This window comes from Anomaloglossus baeobatrachus, chromosome 7 (genome assembly GCF_048569485.1).
Source record: "Anomaloglossus baeobatrachus isolate aAnoBae1 chromosome 7, aAnoBae1.hap1, whole genome shotgun sequence".
Classification (NCBI taxonomy): domain Eukaryota; kingdom Metazoa; phylum Chordata; class Amphibia; order Anura; family Aromobatidae; genus Anomaloglossus; species Anomaloglossus baeobatrachus.
The window spans coordinates 93,456,594-93,472,508 of record NC_134359.1 but is presented as its reverse complement, the minus strand read 5'-3'; the positions used below and the strand labels follow the sequence as shown (position 1 = coordinate 93,472,508).

The following is a 15,915-nucleotide window of genomic DNA, read 5'->3' as shown; positions in this document are numbered from 1 at the left end:
ATACATTGTTAATGAGGTAAATGACTATTCTAGCTTCAAACGTCTGGTTTTGAATGCAATATCTATATAGGTGTATAGGGGCCCATTTCCAACAATCACCACTCCAATGTTCTAATGGTACATTGTGTTTACTAACTGTGTTAGAAGGCTAATGGATGTTTAGAAATTCCTTGAAAACCCTTGTGCAAGTATGTTAGCACAGCTAAAAACAGTTTTGCTGGTAAGAAAAGCTATAAAACTGACCTTCCTTTGAGCTTGTTGAGAATCTGGAGCATTATATTTGTTGGTTGCATTAAACTATCAAAATGGCCAGAAAAAGAGAACTTTCATGTGAAACTCATCTATTCTTGTTCTTAGAAATGAAGGATATTCCATGCGAGAAATTGCTAAGAAACTGATGTTTTCCTACAACGGTGTGTGCTACTCCCTTCAGAGGAGAGCACAAACAGGCTCTAACCAGAGTAGAAAGAGAAGTGGGAGGCTCCGCTGCACAACTGAGCAACAAGACAAGTACATTAGAGTCTCTAGTTTGAGAAATCGACTCCTCACAGGTCCTCAACTGGCAGCTTCATTAACCCTTTAACGACTCATGACGTACTGGGTACGTCATGGATCGTGTGCCGGTAAGTCCCGCCCCCTGCCGCCAGCAGGCGGCGGCGATCCGCGCACATATCAGCTGTTACCAACAGCTGACATGTGTGCCTGCTAGCCGTGGGTGGAATCGCTTCCACCCGCGGCCATTAACCCCTTACATTTCTCTGCCAAAATCTGGCAGCGATATGTATATGGGCGCTGCCATGACAGTCACTTACCCCGCCCCCACCGTAAGTCACGTGACATGATCACATGACTTTCGATGGTTGCCATGGTAACACAGGGTCATGTGATGATGCCTGTAGCTAACATGACTCACTTCCTCTCAATGCCGGAATACAGCCGGCATTGAAAGTAAAGCAGCAAATCTGCAGTTCTCAGCTCTGTAGCTGAGATCTGCAGATAGTGCAGTGCGATCGGATTGCTGATCGCTATAGCCCCCTAGGGGGACTAGTAAAATAAAAAAAAAAGTAAAAATAAAAGTTTTAAAAAATTAAAAAAAAAATAAAAAACCTAAAAGTTCAAATCACCCCCCTTTTACCCCATTGAAAATTAAAGGGTTAAAAAAATAAAAAATACACACATATTTGGTATCGCCGTGTTCAGAAATGCCCGATCTATCAAAATATGAAATCAATGAATCTGATCAGTAAACGGCGTAGCGCCAAAAAAATTCCAAATGCCAAAATTACGTTTTTTGGTCGCCGCAAATTTTGCTCAAAATGCAATAACAGGCGATCAAAACTTAGCATCTGTGCGAAAAATGGTACCGGTAAAAACGTCAGGCCGAGACGCAAAAAATAAGCCATCACTGAGCCTCAGATCCCGAAAAATGAGAACGCTACGGGTTTTGGAAAATGGCGCAAAACGTGCGCCACTTTTTTTGGACAAGCTTGTGAATTTTTTTTAACCCCTTAGATACAAGTAAACCTATACATGTTTGGTGTCTACAAACTCGCACTGACATGAGGCATTACATAGATACCTCAGTTTTACCATATAGTGAACACAGTGAATAAAATATCCCAAAAACTATTGTACAATCACACTTTTTTTGCAATTTTTCCGCACTTGGAATTTTTTTGCCGTTTTCCAGTACACTATATGGTAAAACTCATGATTTCATTTAAAAGTACAACTCGTCACGCAAAAAACAAGCCCTCATATGGCAAGATTGATGGAAAAATAAAAAAGTTAGACCTCTCGGAAGCAGGGGAGCAAAAAACAAAAACGCAAAAACGGAAAGTGCCCGGGGGCTGAAGGGGTTAAATAGTACCCAGGATTCATGGGGGTATGTATTTATAAATGGACCCAACCTACAGTAGCTGTCATGCCTTCTGTAGTGGAAACACACATATTAAGCCAATGCCCTTAGCACTATTAACTATGTGTGAGATATGGCAAAGATTCTCACGTAAAGATATGCTATCCTCTTATAAATTTCATATAGTTTGGAGTCTTACATGTGGGTGTAGTATTAGGCTGGGGCCACACGGGGACTACTGCGATCCCCTTGCATGAGACTCGGCTCGTGCTGGCAGTACAGCAGAGCCGAGTCTCATGCTTGTGTCCTTGCAACTGAGGTCCGTTCGTGCGAGCAGACCTCAGCTGCAGGGGGCGGGCCGGCACTCAGGAGGGATTTCTCTCCCTCTCGCCTGTGTAGCCGGCTATAGACATTCTCGCTCTGCACGCACGGTACACCGGTGTACCGCGAGTGCAGTGCGATTTTTCTCTCGCCCCATTCACTTGAATGGGTGCGAGAGAAAGAGTCTCGGATTACAATCGCAGCATGCTGCGATTGTTTTCTCGGTCCGATTAGGGCTGAGAAAATAATCGCTCATGTGTGCTGACACACAGGCTAGAATTGGTCCGAGTGGAATGCGATGTTTTATCGCACTCCACTCGCACCGATTTTCTCGCCGTGTGGCTTAGGCCTTATATTAAGGTTTGGCATTTTCTTTTGGAAAATCGCATAAAGCCAGAGAAACAATTATAAGCAAGGTAAAAACAAAATAACAAATTGAAATTAAAAAACACAATTAGACCCTTAAATTTTGGAGTTTATTTCAAAATGTAACATCTTATGACATTTCTTCTGCACATTCTCTGAATTGTTATCTCAGTCCCACTTTCGCTGCACTAAATTGTTTTTTATAAATGCCAATAACTGTCCGAAAAGATCTACAAAAGCTTTACTCAAATTTGACCCTTGAGACCATTTTAGTAAGTTTGTAAACTCCACTGATCTCTATTGCTGAAGATCACAATTTCATTCTCTTTTCAGAATCACACAATACGCGGCTTTGTCTCAGACTCGTAACACATAATTGCCCATTGTTGCCGCTATTGGAAAGTAGGAGTCCTCCACGACCGGCCATTCTGGTATTCATTGCTGTACACACATTACACAGTGTTCTCAGTATCAGAGTTACTTGGCAGGAGGTCACAAGCTCTGAGAGTTTAGATTTAGAACAGAATATATGTGATTTTGCTGTACGTTTTATATGTAATAGCAACTGCAATGTCCAATATAACACTTGCAGGAAGTCATTGTGCACCAGTGAAGGAGCATTGCCATCTGGAATATAAAATATACTGAACATCTATGGAACTTCACTTTAAGAAAATCGATGTATTAAGGCTGAGTTAATTTAATATGTAAGATTCATGAAGAAAATCTATTTTATCTTTCCATACTAATTTAGACTTGAGTGTTACTTTATGTATAATTGATCAGTGTAACAAAATTGATTTTGGTAATTTCCTAATAATATCTTAAAAAACTATATATATATACAGTACAGACCAAAAGTTTGGCTACACCTTCTCATTCAAAGAGTTTTCTTTATTTTCAGGACTCTGAAAATTGTAGATTCACATTGAAGGCATCAAAACTATGAATTAAAACATGTGGAATGAAATACTTAAAAAGTGTGAAACAACTGAAAATATGTCTTATATTCTAGGATCTTCAAAGTAGCCACCTCTTGCTTTGATTACTGCTTTGCACACTCTTGTCATTCTCTTGATGAGCTTCAAGAGGTAGTCACCGGAAATGGTTTTCCAACAGTCTTGAAGGAGTTCCCAGAGATGCTTAGCACTTGTTGGCCCTTTTGCCTTCACTCTGTGGTCCAGCTCACCCCAAACCATCTCGATTGGGTTCAGGTCTGGTGACTGTGGAGACCAGGTTATCTGGCGTAGCACCCCATCACTCTCTTTCTTAGTCAAATAGCCCTTACACCGCCTGGAGGTGTGTTTGGGGTCATTGTCCTGTGGAAAAATAAATAATGGTCCAACTAAATGTAAACCGGATGGAATAGCATCCGCTGCAAGATGCTGTGGTAGGCATGCTGGTTCTGTTTGCCTTGAATTTTGAATAAATCCCCAACAGTGTCACCAGAAAAGCACTCGCACACCATCACATCTCCTCCTCCATGCTTCACGGTGGGAACCAGCCATGTAGAGTCCATCCGTTCACCTGGTTGGATCCAAAGATCTCAAATTTGGACTCATCAGACCAAAGCACAGATTTCTACTGGTCTAATGTCCATTCCTTGTGTTCTTTAGCTCAAACAAGTCTCTTCTGCTTGTTGCCTGCCTGTAGAAGTAGTTTCCTAGCAGCTATTTTACCATGAAAGCCTGCTGCACAAAGTCTCCTCTTAACATTTGTTCTAGAGATGAGAAGGTGTGTCCAAACTTTTGGTCTGTACTGTATATATACATAATAATGTATATAAAATGTACTCAACTCCATCAAGTTCAACCTGTAGTGTTGATCTACAAAGTTTAATTTGAGGAAGACTCACAGAACTAATTATATATATGAACCGGTGATTACAGATGAGCAGACCCATTGAAGTTCGGTTCAGTGCGTTCAGTTGGACTTTACTGTAGATAAAATTTTGTTTGGGACCCAGACTTGACCTAAACCCCATTGGAAGTCACTGGTTGGATAGTGTGTGTCTCCGCCCACCTACAGCCAGCCAAGAGTACTTCCAAAGGTGGGTGGGTGAAGTTTTTCCATTTTTTTTTTGTTGGACACATTAAAGCTAATAACAATGATTTTACCCACAGTAAGAGCCACTTACTGCAAAAGGCTCACACTGGGCCCAGCACCAAGCGTTCCCGAGCAAAGCGATGCTCAATAGAGTGGTTAGCATACATAATCCACCAGATGTCATGGCCGAGGATAAAAGCTATACCAGCCATATAAGTACAATACAAAGGAAAGGGGAAAGGAATACCCTATCACTAGGAAAAGAGGGAAGTGGTGACCCCTGACAACAACCTACAGCTCACCCTCACTGCCCTCACCGACCCTACACAGGCTCCGCACCTGTCGCCGAGCTGGAATAACTGGGACCCTTTCTTACCCTGGCAAATTAACCCTAAGTAGTGATAGAAGGTATGAGCTCTTCATCAACACCACTAACACTAAAGGAAGACACAAGGGAGCAATACAGGGGAAACACAATGCTACCACCTGAGCCCAGGTAGATAGTAAAAGTCAACCACTTATCTTAGGAGTAGCTACCACAGAAGACTCTGGAACAATAAGAGGAGATGACCGCTGCAGATTACAGCCAGGAACAACTATAAACCGCACCCAAACCACCCTAGGGTGAGGTTTATAAAGAAAGTCAGTGGCTGGCAACTGAGAGGAAAAACTGACAGTTTTCCAGGGCATAGAGTCCGCTGCTGAAGAAACAGGGACCTGTCAGATAAGAACTCGTGCTGCCAATCTCTGGGATTTTCTAACACTCGCTTCCACTGGATTGTCAGCCGGCTGTGACATCTCTGTGATACCAGAATACTGAACTCGAACACTGATTTTTTGTAAAGTTGGGGTTCATTTTGTTTTAGACTATGAGGCTTATAGGCTCAAATTCATCAAACTGCTTTTACAAGTTTTCTGACATAAAACTACTTGATATAGGCAACATTTTTGCAGAATTTGTAATTGTGCAAAAATGTTGAGACTTTTCGTGTTTTTAGCTAATTCTGCCAATGAAGCTTAACTGATCGGAGGCAAAGTCAAGGACGGTCGACAAATCTATCATAATTTATGCCAAAAAAGTTTTCAAGTTGACAACAAAAATATACTTCAGTACTTCAGAGTACATCTCTTGGTGGTGCATGGTGGTGCGTGCCTTTTAATGAACTTGGCTGACCTTTCTCCACACACTCTTCATCTAGACTGGCATACATAATGTCACTCTTGATGAACCAAGGCTATAGTATTTTACATTCCATAGTGATCCATCAAAATAATCAGAAATTTCAATACATTTATTACACCTTTGTATTTTCAGGTTCCGCCTCCACACTTCAACAAAACAAGTATGGCACAAGTGATATCTGAAAAAACAGAATCTCTTCGGTCTGGATTGCAAGAACAGTATGAAGCTGATTTCCAGCATGCCCTGGTACAGATAAAAGACACTATACGAGAGACAGAGGGATTAGACATTAAGGAAACTCTACAAGACCAGATTCGGCAATGGTTCATAGAATGCAGGTAACTACCAATCTGGTATACGGGATCTTATGACAGAGAGAAATGACTATCCATATTAATCATTTACATCTGTTTTTTTGTTATAAGCTTTTGTTTTTAGATAAATGTGAATTTATGGCAAATTTTCATGTCTGAATGTACTTAAAGGGGCTGTTGAATTCAAACAATATTTTCTTGTGAGAAAGGACGCTTGACACTAAAAGTTGATCATTATTCCTCACCAGAAACCAGGTGGCCTAAGCTCTTGCCGAACACAGAGTCCAGTTTCTCAGCAACTGAATACCTTCAACACTCCAGCCATAGCTCCTGTCTTCTACTCTAGTCAGAATGTTTCTATACTTCTTGGAGGCATCATGTGTGACATTGTCTAAGGCTACAGGCACAAAATGGCTATCTTGGGCAGACTAGACACAGGACACCAGCTGGGCAGAATCCCGAGAAACCCTGACACTCTTTAACCCCTATACAGGGATCTGGATTCACTATGGGGTCACGGAGGTTGCTGCATATGGAAGGGTTCCAGTCCAGAGATGGGAATAGTCGCCAGGCAGGAGGTAGAAAAGATGGGCAAAACAGGATCCAAGGAGTACGCAGAGAGCCAGGTCAAAAACTGGGATGCCAGCAAGATACAAAAACAGCAGACAGGAGAATTGTCAGAAAATGAGACCTAGGTCAAAACTGGGCGCAGTGATTAAAGGGTACCAAAGCACAGACTGAACTAGAGAAGAAAGTAGCACAAAACTATATCTGGCAGGGTCCAGCAGCAGACTGAAGGCTATAGAAGGGTGTAGTGCCCTCCCATAGGCTGGAGCTGGGAGCTGATGACTTTAGCTGGAAAACACACACATCCACAGTCAGACAGAAACACTACAGGTCCCAGCCGCACCAACCTAAGTGGATAGGAGGATCCTGTACTCTTCAGAATCATTGGCACTGACTTCTCCTCTATCACCAGCACCGCCTACAGAGTGAATACGACGGTGACTGGTGACAGAAGCAGACATCGCAGGGGCAGGCTCTGGTGGAGATGTGACACCATGCCGCCAAGGCAATCAATGCCTGAAGATGACGTCATTCCCTGTCATGTACTCAGGCCTATGGCTGTTGTTTGACTATATTCCGAACTGATGATCTTGTCCTTGACTTTGACCCTGGCTTTATTCCTGGATTAGGGTTATGTCCCAACCTCTGATTTTGTTACTTGGTTCTTTTTATTCCACTCTTCACTGTGGTCCCATCTCATCTTCTGGCTTGTTACATTCTGTCTTCTATTCTATTGACATCCACTGACTATGTTACTGATTTTTGTTCAGTTTTTTTGCTACAGTGTATAGACCACCAATCATGAGTATTCTAAGACCGCAACATACGAATTTGACTGGTGCAGCCTATACCTTCCTATGGGATTAAAATGATGAGAGCCCTTAGACTCAGCATCCTAGTCTAGCCAGTGTCAAGCCAACTTCAGCTTAGAGCATCCACTTATGTATGAGAAATGTGATAAAATGTTCTGCTGTAGGGAACCCAAGTGATCAGCTATAATTTGTAAGAAAAAGTGTCAGTAAGTCACCAATCACCCTGCAGAGCCATTATTGGAGAAATTAGGCTCACCTCATGTTCAGGGCATTGCAGTACCTTAGGTATCTATGGTTATGACCACCAGCAACTAATCACTAACTAGCTGTTACTATATGCGTGTTCATAATCATGGATACCTAAGGTCCTGCAATGCCCTGAACATGAGGTAAGTGAGATAGTGAATCGGGAGACCTATACTACATTTCTAATTGGAGGTATTTGCTAATATTATTATTGCACCTACTACATATTGGGATAGGATCTTGGGGATCGGATAACCCTTTAAAGTAAATCACAATTTAGAAAAAAGAAAAATGTCCATAATACGTGTCAGTACTCCGCTGGCTGGGGAGTAGGACTGCTGAAATCATATTTGTGGCAACTGTATTCAGCATCCCTGTCCTCGGCCGAGAAAGTAGAAAAGCTTTTATCCTTATACATGTCTTATACATGTCACAATGCAGAAATCACAGATTACAATCAAGTGTTTTTTTGTGATGAAAGAGAAAAAACAAACCGAGAAAAAGCTATACATGGAAAAACCTCTGAGAGGTCCTCACTATATTCAGGACCACACACTGTGACAAAACCACTTATATACATATTCAGGACCCTATAAACTTTTGAAGTTGCTGAATACCGTTTGTGGTGTGTTTAGTTGGTAAAATAATTGCCCAAATACACAAATGATTCTTATCTTAAAAGACTTTTCTGTCTGGATCCAGACACGATCAACCCTTCATGTCCTGAAATGAAAATTATATGCTCCTATGCCAATAAAACATAATTTTAGAAGCTATGTAAGGATAAAATAAAATAGCGAGACCAAATCAGGCACACTGATCCAATAATGTACCACATTTACCAAAAACTATATAGATACGCTAACGCTAACCCCTCTGAGATGTAACGTATTCGGGACATCTGGGTTTAGGTATTAGAGCCAGAACACACAAACCTCCCCGGATTCAACTGAGCCAAACTTAGGTCAATATGGAGACCTACAGTCACCGAATTTAGTTCGGATGAATGACAGGTTCAGTTGTTGCAGCCGTAACACTAATGCTGCAATATTCTTGTATTATATAAAGCTGAAAGTGGCCTAAGTAAAAAAAATGCACTACCTCCATTACAATGGAGCGATGCTTACCAACATTTAAATTGCCAAATTTGTTTCTCCATCCCAGAAAAGCCCCTAAAATGCCCAATTTTGCACAAAGATTGCATAAACCCTTCCCTCTTTGTGCCCAGTTCACAACATTGTACTTCCAAAACATCAGTTGGCAAGTATGTACAAATAGTGATTCAATGACTAGTAATAGATCTTTAAATGTATTCCCATTTCTATGATCCTATCCTAATATGTAATAGGTGTAATAAGAATAATAATATTAGCAAATGCCTCAAATTATAGATGTAGTATAGTTCTACTGATTCACTATGTCGCCTACCTGATGTGCAGGGTATTGCAAATAGTGAGTTAGTTGCTCATGGTTGTAACCATGGATACCTAATGCCCTGCACATGAGGTAAGCGACATAGTGAATCAGCAGAAGTATACTACATTTCTATAAAAGCTGAACCACAAAAAGAGGAATTAAATTTTCCCCAAAAATTGATGAAGAATAATTCACAGCAACAAAAACGCAACAGGTGCAAAAAACTGATAGAGCAGCCACTCACACACTACCAATCCATGGGGGGGATGATTGCTTAGTATTAAAATTGCACACAAATGGCTTGTATAGGGCACCGTTCACACATGTAAGAACACAGTGTGGTTTAGCTTTTATATCAGTGTAGGGACTCACAGACATAAGAACCTTTGACGTTTGAGTCGCGGGCTTGTGTATTTTGGCCAAATATTAACTAATACTTCATATATATGTTTGTTTGCATGTATCATATCTTTATATAGGATACAGCCAGGCCTATTAATGTAGGCCTTGTAAGCTGGGGTTTCTGTACCTGTGTGGTGCACTTACGTATATAGTGCTGGGTAGCCCGCCTAATCTAATAGTATGGGTGTCACTCACTAATAGGCTGTAAGCCACGCATTGTGCACCTACATGTGTGAAACGATGCCCTATACAAGGCAATTGTGTTCAATTTTAATATTAAGCAATCACCACCTCCATGGTGGTAGTGTGTGAGTGGTTGCTCTATCAGTGTTTTGCACCTGTTGCCTCCATCTTTATTAAGGGGTTTTGCTGCATCCTGTGAGTGCATTTGATTATGTGGCCTGGTCAGGCAAACACTGTTGCCCTTTTGTTGCTGTATACTACATTTCTAATTGGAGGTTTTACCAATATTAGGATTATTACACACAATCTTGGACTGGCCCACAGGAGGAAAGGAGAATCCTCTGGTGGGCCCCTTTGCAGATTAGTAGTTTGGCACAACACACTTGTTTCACTATGTACAGACAAAGGAAGCATCTCCTCATTAAGTCTACAAACTGCCCAGTATATTATTATATAGAATCAGAGATAAATTTGTGAACATAATATTTGCATGTAGTTGACTAGTGGGCCACCACAATCAATGTCACTGGTGGGCCCCTGCTGCCTCAATCTGACACCGATTACACCTACTACATACTAGGATAGGCTCTTGGAGATGCGAATACCCCTTTTAAAAAAAACCATGAAGAATTCATAGGGTATGTGCACAAGATGCTTTTTTCAGGTGGATTCCACTGTGGAAACAAACCGCCTGAAAACCTATAAAAAATTTTTTTAAAAGAATGACCATATGTAATTCTATCTGAAAACAACTTTCTGTTCAGGTTTTTGAATGTCTTTTAACAACTTCAGGTTGAAAGAAATGACGTCCATTCTTCTGGTGTTTTCCGCCTGGAAGACACTCTGTTCTTTACAGGTTAGTAAACCTGTTTCTTTTCAGGTTAATAGGAAAGCACATCATTCACCCTGGAAGGAGACCAGAAGTTTTTTTAGAGCTTTGTTGCCATCGTTTTTGCTTTCAATGGAGATGAAAAAACACTACACAAATACTTTAATAAAGCACTTCAAAACACCACCAGCAGCCAAAACAATGGCAAAAATGCTCAGGAACAGGCCGGAAGAAAAAACTGCACAAAAAGACACTTCAGATTAAGAATCTTAAAAATTTCCAGAGTTTTCTGAAGTATCTCCTGCTTGAAAGACTCAAGGTATTCCTGAGTATTAAAATACTTCACAATACAAATCAGAAAACCAAGTTTTTGGAAAATTGTCTCTTTTTTTGTTTACATTTTCTAAATTCTAAACTTATTGGACAGACATGAAACAGTCCAAGCCATATTTCACAGAAAAAAAGTAAAAAAAATTGTCACCAGCAAACTTCCATGCGAATGCTACTAAGGCTGGAAACACATCTATGCGAGTAAAATCGGTCCGACTGGGCTGAAAAAAACTCGGCTGATTTTAGTTCACGTTAGGTGCGAGTGCAACGCAAGTGCGATGCTATTTCTGAATAAATTAATGACTTTACTAGCGTGTGTAATGCGTGTGTAATGCGTGTGTAATGCATATTTTTTACTATGTCATCTGCCATTCAGCGCTGCTACATGGCCGCTGACAGCAGACACAGACAGCCATGTAGCAGAGCTGAATGGCAGATGACAGCAGACACAGACAGAGCCGCACGATCAGAATGAACTCGGGTGAACTTAAACCGACTTCATTGTCATGCTGCGGCTCTGTCTGTGCCGCGTCCTGATTAGCGGTCACCAGTGAAGGGCTCACCGGTGACCACTAATCCCCCGAGTGACTGAAGTTAGCAGCCCTCTCTCATACTCACCGATCCCCGGCGCCGCGCTGCACGGCATTCACACTGCTCCGGCGGCTTTTACTATTTTGAAAAAGCCGGCCGCTCATTAAACAATCTCGTATTCCCTGCTTTCCCCGCCCACAGGCGCCTATGATTGGTTGCAGTGAGACACGCCCCCACACTGAGTGACAGGTGTCACACTGCACCCAATCACAGCAGCTGGTGGGCGGGTCTATACTGTGCAGTGAAATAAATAATTAAATAATTTAAAAAAATGGCGTGCGGTCCCCCCCAATTTTAATACCAGCCAGATAAAGCCATACGGCTGAAGGCTGGTATTCTCAGGATGGGGAGCTCCACGTTATGGGACACAAACACATTCCCTCATTACCAATTTAATAAGCCCCAAAAAGCCCTCCATATCCGGCGTACTCCACGGACCTCCAGCGTTGCTTCCAGCATGAAGGTGACAGGAGCTGCAGAAGACACTGCCGCTCCGGTCACCTCCAAGCAGCAACTGAGGTGAGTAGCGCGATCAGCTGAGCTGTCACTGAGGTTAATCGCGGCCACCGCTGGATCCTCCAACAGTGACAGCTCAGCCGATCGCGCTACTCACCTCAGTTGCTGCTTGGAGGTGACCGGAGCGGCGGTGTTGGGGCTTATTAAATTGGTAATGAGGGAATGTGTTTGTGTTTTTTATTTCTAATAAAGGATTTTTTCATGTGTGTGTGTTTATTTACTGTAGCTTACAGATTAATCATGGAGGGTGTCTCATAGACGCCTGACATGATTAATCTAGGATTTAGTGGCAGCTATAGGCTGCCATTAACTCCTTATTACCCCAATTTGCCAACGCACCAGGGCAAATCGGGAAGAGCCGGGTACAGTCCCAGAACTGTCGCATATAATGTATGCGGCAATTCTGGGCGGCTGCTGGCTGATATTGTTAGGCTGGGGGGCTCCCCATAACGTGGAGCTCCCCATCCTGAGAATACCAGCCTTCAGCCGTATGGCTTTATCTGGCTGGTATTAAAATTGGGGGGGACCGCACGCCATTTTTCTAAATTATTTATTTATTTATTTCACTGCAAAGTATAGACCCGCCCACCGGCTGCTGTGATTGGGTGCAGTGAGACACCTTTCACTCAGCGTGGGGGCGTGTCTCACTGCAACCAATCATAGGCGCCTGTGGGCGGGGAAAGCAGGGAATACGAGATTGTTTAATGAGCGGCCGGCTTTTTCAAAATAGTAAAAGCCGCCGCAGCAGTGAGAAAGCCGTGCAGCGCCGCGTCGGAGATCGGGGAACAGTGAGTATGAGAGAGGAGGGGAAAATGACCGACAGACTGTGAGAGAGGGACAGAGATAGTGACGGACCGACAGAGAGAGAATAGAGACCGAAAGGGAGAGACCGACTGACAGAGAATAGTGATTGACAGACATTGGGAGACATCGCTCGTTTCCAGTGTTTTAGGAAACATGCGAGAAATGTATTTAGAAAATCGGATGTCACTAGGATGGTGTGAGTGCCGTCCCGTGACATCCGATTATTTACACGCTCCCATAGACTTGCATTGGAGAAACTCGCAGTAGAAACTCGCAAAAAGCAGCATGCTGCGATTTTTTTCTCAGTCCGATTTGGACTGAGAAAAAAAATCGCAGATGAGAGCTGAATCATTCACTAACATGTGTCCGATTCCAATGCGAGATTTTCTCGCATTGCTCTACTGCGAGAAACTCGCAAGTGAGAAGCAGCCCTTAGATGCAAAGTCCACCAAGCCCACAAGTCCACTTGGCTCAATCAAGTCATGTGTGACAGCATCCTTGAGGTTCTTCAAAGATTATTCACAGTTTATTCCTTCAGCACACTAATAAAACATGATTTTTCGACCTCACAATCTCAGTACTTGGTAGTTTTTCTGGTTTGCTGATTTGCTGAGGACCCTGGACGCTGTCACATTTTTATTAGTCTCCAGTTTATATTCATTACAGAATATTTTGATCTAATTTTGAGTTTCCAAAGACTAAACAAAGTCAGAAAACTACAGAAACATCAAAGATTATATTTCCAAATATCCGTAAGTTTGTTCAGTTAACTCTTTGGTACTTATCGTAGGCAAGTGGTGGAGACGAGTTTTGATATTGCAGATGCCATAATGATGGGTATCACCATTTTCTTGACATCCTTCATAGCACAGTTAGTATCCAGTGCTCACCACGGTAGGTTGCAAAAGTGAATTTATTACTGCCTTTGACGTGATTTGTTATTCCCAACACTAAGGAGCTCAATTTTAAAATGTTCCCTTTTCAGGAAAGGCCAGGTCATAAGTCGCTCTTCTAGACATACAGTAGTAGGTAATCAAAACACGGCTAATGTGAGGGCATCTCATCATTATTACAGCATGTAGACCTATTGCATCAGGTGATTGAATCACTTGAGATTCAACAGTAATTATGAAGAAGCATTTAGCTCTCAACATCTATGACAAGAACTAATTTAGTCGAGCAATAAAAAGTATGCAATATACAATCCATATAAACCTGTCAATAATTTAAGGGTGTTCACCGCTTTGGACAATTGATACTAGTGAGAAGGGTGCTTTGACAATGAGGTGATTGTAAATTGTCCCCTGCTATGTTTAATTGTAATCTGGAGAGAAACTTGTCAGCAAGTGTTCAATCTTCCTGCAGCGCCTCCTCAGATGAATTTATGTATTGCAAAGATCTCACAGTGTAAAGGCCCCATCACATGCGATGATATATTGTGCGTTCGCATGAGCGATTGCATCCGCCGCCGTCGTTTGTGCGTCACGGGCAATTTGTTGCCCGTGGCGCACAATGTCGGTAACCCCCGTCACACGAACTTACCACCCTAGCGACGTCGCTGTGGGCGGCGAACATCCTCTTCCTGAAGGGGGTTGGACGTTTGGCGTCACAGTGACGTCAAACAGTGGCCGCCCAATAGAAGCGGAGGGGCGGAGATGAGTGGGACATAACATCCCGCCCACCTCCTTCCTTCCTCATTGCCGGCGGGATGCAGGTAAGCTGTGTTCGTCGTTCCCGGGGTGTCACACGGAGCGATGTGTGCTGCCTCAGGAACGACGAACAACCAGCGCGCAGAAGGAGGAACAACATTATGAAAATGAACGACGTGTCAACGAGCAACGATAAGGTGAGTAGTTTTGCTCGATCACAGTCGTTCGGTGGTGTCACACGCTACGACATCTCTAACGATGCCGGTTGTGCGTCACAAATTTCGTGACCCCGACGACATATCATTAGATATATCGTAGCGTGTAACAGGGCCTTAAGGCTAAGTTCTCTTGTCCTGTAGTCATCCGTTAGAACAGATCCTCTGGGAAATTGATTTCTGCTGGATCCATTTTTTTTAATAAGAGAGTCTATGGACTATGGATCCATTAACGGATTGCTATTTAGCCATCCGTTGTACTTACATGTTTAACGGTTCAGTTGTTTTAACTAATCTGTTACAAATGGACAATAAATAGCAATCTGTTAACAGATCTATTGTGCATAGACTCCCATGTTAAAAAACGGATCTGGCAGAAATCAGTTTTTCAATGGATCAGTTGCAAATGCAAGTACAACGGATGGTTAAACAGCAATCCATTAATGGATCCATTGTACATAGACTTCACATGTTAAAAATGGATCCTGTCGACATCTGTTATTTAACAACGGACAAAAAAAGTTTTTTTTTTCAAACGGATCTCTAACGGATGACTACAGGACATGTGATCCCAGCCTAAAGCAGAACAAGAAAGCTCCTCCAGACCAAGAAACGTTCTTTGTAACCTTCTTCTACCCTGGCCAAGAGATGAGAATCCCTGATCACATAGATGAATATTTTTTTTTAACTAGATAACCTTTTTAACTCAGATGCCACATGCGACATCATATAGGTTCTTTGTCCAAAATTACCTATATAAACCATCTGACATAGTTTACTTCATACTCTTTTGTGCTCATATAGCAAAATTAATGAGATATTTGAAGGTCTGTATGCTGTTATATATTTATCGACATATTATTATCTTATTATATGCAGAAAACATATGTTGTTTAATAACTCTTGACATACCACAGACATGGAAGATAGTCTCAGATTACAGTATAATAGGAAATTGTTTGTTTTGCCTTGAAAATTGACTACAAGACACCCTTGATCGGTAAAGGGAAAATCTGGGACTTAGAAAAAAAAAGTACCTAAGCAATAACATGCAGGTAGTTGCTACTTACCTGCCTGTTGTGCCCGGCGCCATTCTTTGCTAGAACACAGAGGTCACAGACGGCACCTACCGAATATTCAGCTGCTTCCTCTGACGTTGTGATAACAAAGTGGCTACATCTCATCTGCTCCGCTCTGTAGAGGGGGCAGGACTGCTGACTAGAGTTGAGCGCGGTTCGTGGTTCGTGGTTCTCCAGTTCTAGGCTCG

The 15,915-nt window shown here is 42.2% G+C and overlaps 1 protein-coding gene across 2 annotated transcripts in view; it reads left to right on the top strand.

The window, feature by feature from the left end:
• Nucleotides 1–15,915, top strand: part of DRC11 (dynein regulatory complex subunit 11) — a 438,498-nt gene that overhangs the window by 243,542 nt on the left and 179,041 nt on the right. For both annotated transcript variants that reach the window (XM_075317481.1, XM_075317480.1), the window contains exon 6: nt 5,907–6,112. In XM_075317481.1, the coding sequence (XP_075173596.1) occupies nt 5,907–6,112 (206 nt within the window). The remainder of the gene's footprint in view (nt 1–5,906; nt 6,113–15,915) is intronic.